This window comes from Morone saxatilis, unplaced genomic scaffold, assembly GCF_004916995.1.
Source record: "Morone saxatilis isolate NCDOM2014 unplaced genomic scaffold, NCSU_SB_2.0 Contig2, whole genome shotgun sequence".
Lineage (NCBI taxonomy): Eukaryota > Metazoa > Chordata > Actinopteri > Moronidae > Morone > Morone saxatilis.
The window spans coordinates 26,210,548-26,214,077 of record NW_023339762.1 but is presented as its reverse complement, the minus strand read 5'-3'; the positions used below and the strand labels follow the sequence as shown (position 1 = coordinate 26,214,077).

Sequence of the window (3,530 nt, the reverse complement as noted above, 5' to 3'; positions counted from 1 at the left end):
CAGATCCTGTGTGAGCAGGCGAGCTGCCATTGTTTCCTGTTACAGACGAGTTGAAACTGAGCAGCCAATGAAGTACAACATAAAAATATATGTTATAATGTGATCTGTTTTTCTTTAACGTTGATATTTATGGCAGGAAACATTTTGCTAGTTTTTATCAGTTTTATTCACTAAAAAGCTCTAAAATTAGTGTTAAATGTTGTTAATAATTGGCTATAAATGATACCGGACATTCAAATTAATGTTAAAACCATGAATGTCATGCATGACTGACCTTCCAGTGTGGCTGCCTCTAGTTAAACCATAAAGAATCATTAATCTGGTGTCTTAGAAGAGGAAAATTACAATGCACATATAATCATGAATTATACCCGCACTGTAGTCCAGTTAACCAGCAGAAGGCTACAGCCGACCGCTGGCAGCAGTCTGTCTCCAGTCCGCAGTGTGTTTCAGGTGTGAGGTCTATACATAGAGGTGAGGTTTTTTAGAGCTGCAGTAACACCTGGGTGAAAATTGGACCTGAGCCCGCAGCTGACCTCAAACTGAAACACTGAGCTCGATACGACACGACACAAAAAACAACAACACACAACAACATAACACAACAACAGCACACGACACAACACGACACAAAAAACAACAACACACAACAACAACACACAACACAACACAACACAACACAACACCACACTGCTGCCACATAATGAGCCTCTGGGTTTGTGACTCAGAGCCAGAGGAGGGTGAACTTGAGTTCAACATGTTGGAGTTCACTCACAGTACATTTAAAATCTGATAACAAAACACTTTTATAACTGAAAATAAAACCTCACCAGGAAATTAAAAAGAATAAATACTACTACTAATAATAATAATTAAAGCTGCAAAACAGGAATCTCAATCTTGTTTCTGGGAAATGAGTCTTATTTTTTGTCTAAAAATAATCTTATCAAACAGGTTTTGTATTAGAAACTGGTTTTAAAAAAATATATCCAACTGTGTGTTAATAAGATATTCCAGCTAATATTGAGGTAGATTGAACCAGTAACAACACTGGTTGCATAATATCCCGGCAGAGGAACCAGATTATTGTCCTCTGGTCCCAGTGTTGGAAATAAAGCAGCAGTTTAGTTTTTCATTGTTTTAATAAAAAATGATAAAAATCTTAATTTTTCTGGCATTAAGTACAAATTCAGCTCAATATATAATTATATATTATAGTAGAGAGTCAGTACTTTTATTTTTTTAAATCTATTTTTATTCCAAGAAATCCTTCTGATGAGATAAAAAGGTCCAATAATTGAGAAATTTCTGTAACTTTTATATACATTTAAAATGTACCTTTTATTTAACAGGAAAAGCTTTGAAACTAATAAATCTCCTCTTTAAGAGTTTCCTGGTCGAGACGGGAAATAACAGCAGCAATAACAACAAGTTTAAAAACATACATACCAGTTACCAGTTTCTTTAACAGTAAAACATTTATTTATACGACATTTTAAAGGAATTAATATTGAATAAAGTAGATAATTAATATTACAGACTGTAAATTGCAGAAAACCACCGTCATAAACCTGTAAAATTAACAGTACTAATATAATTTTACTTTAATAATAGAAACATTCTGCTGTATTTTAAGTTCTGGCAACCACCATAAAAAATGTTGTTTGTTTTAATTACTTTTTTCCTTTTATCTTGTATCTTTTATTAGTGTTTTAATGAATTCTTGTTCTTATATCTTATATTATTGAATATCTAGTATATTTTTAGTCATTTTAAACTGTTGATTTTTTAGTTTAAATAAATATATATGTGTGTTTTCTCAGGCTTCTTGCAGGAGTTCCTGCCCGTTTTGCCTTTTGACCTCTTTAAAGAACAAGAAAAGTCTACTTGTGACCTTCATCTCAGGCTGTGGTTGTGAGTAATGAGCAATTTCTTCTCAGATTGTTTCATTTAAAAGGTTTTAGAGGCCTGAAGAGGCGAAAGCATCCAGAAAACCGCTGTAACAAACTTTTCGCGTGTTAAGAATTTCAAATGAATGAATTTCCTGCCTCAGTAGCTGCTGTTAGAGTCACCTGAACTCACCTGAGCGGAAGAAAAGTAAATCTGATGAAGACACAGCGTCAACAAAAGCACCCCAGCAGTCTTCATCTTGAACAAAACCTCCATCCTCTTCCTCATTAGACCTGCTCCTGATGAAGCTCTGTTTGACTCCTCCGCTGCTTCTCCAGAACTAAATCACCTCTTCTCCTTCTGCTTCTTTTCGAGGGCACTTGCCAAATTTCTCCTCCACTCGCTCGCAGCCACACCTCCTCCCTGTCAGATATGTTGGAGGTGGGAGCTGGAGGAGGAGGAGGAGGAGGAGGAGGAGGAAGAGTCCCACATCTGGAACACGCTTCTCACTTTTTTGATCCATCAGCATCCCCAGAAATAGACCTTCAAATTATAAGGAGAAGTCAGCTGGCTGTAGAGTCTTTTAATCATCATCCGCACAACAAAGCAGCAACATTTCAGGGACTATTTCAGATTCGCTCCCCGGCTCAGGAATGTGACTCCTGCTCCAATTACAGCGACTATAAAGTCCCACTGTTTTTCTGAAACCTTAAACCTGCTGTCTCAATAGGATGATGGTGGTGTGGCTCCTAAAATGACAGGGCAGCCATATCTGCTGATAGCCCCGCCTGGATCATCCAACCACCCCCGCCCCGCCAGAAAAGAGCTGCAGGGATCCTGGAGGACATAGAAAGACCCTAAAATCAGCCTTCAAGTCCAAACTCTCACTCATATAAAGTCGTATTTAAGGTATGATAATGGCAGCTTGTGAACATACACTGTAATCTCCTATATAGTCTATATATATATAGTCCTATAGTCTTCTGAACCTTCGGGAATCCAGAGAAGCAAATAAAAAGAAAATAAAGAAAGTGCTGACTTTACAAAGGCCTTGAATGTCCTTGAACGCTCTTTGAATTGAATATGAGCTTGTTAGCCTGCTAATATAGACGCTACATGATATTTAAACTAAGAGTCTATAGTCATGCTAACAGCTCTGAAAGGGCAGACTGAGGTCGATGTAAGCAGGCTAACATTAGCTAATTAGCCTTAAAGCTGCAGTAGTTAAATACGTTTTTGTCATATTTCCTGAAACTTTCACTATTTCCTGACAGATGACACATGAGACAGATAATCTGTGAAATAATCCGGTTCCTCTGACTCCTCCTGGTGCTCCGAACGGTATCTGTAAGAATCCACCGGCCCGAACGACAACATCCAATCAGAGCCGAGAGAGGTATAGGTTACCCTATAGGATTGTTTTTGCTTTAACTGGTACTGCAGCCTTTGCTGTGAGAGCTATATGGTAAAAAACATTAATATTCCAGCATCTGAAAATAACTGACTAAAGATATTTACACATGTAAAACAATGCAATGAGCTATAAATACAGGTGAACTCTGCTATAATACAAATAATTAGGCATAAATTTACAATACAGTGCTGTTATTATTGGATTTTATTATTTTAATCTGAATGTT

At 37.1% G+C, this 3,530-nt stretch overlaps 1 protein-coding gene across 1 annotated transcript in view; it reads right to left on the bottom strand.

Annotated features, from left to right (window-relative positions):
* LOC118330881 (fibulin-7-like) overlaps window positions 1–2,254 on the bottom strand; it is a gene marked incomplete at its 3' end in the record, with an annotated part of 3,066 nt that extends 812 nt beyond the window's left edge. The window contains 1 exon segment of the mRNA XM_035665580.1: window positions 2,083–2,254. Within this exon segment, the coding sequence (XP_035521473.1) occupies window positions 2,083–2,178 (96 nt within the window).
* Window positions 2,255–3,530: the final 1,276 nt, after the last annotated feature.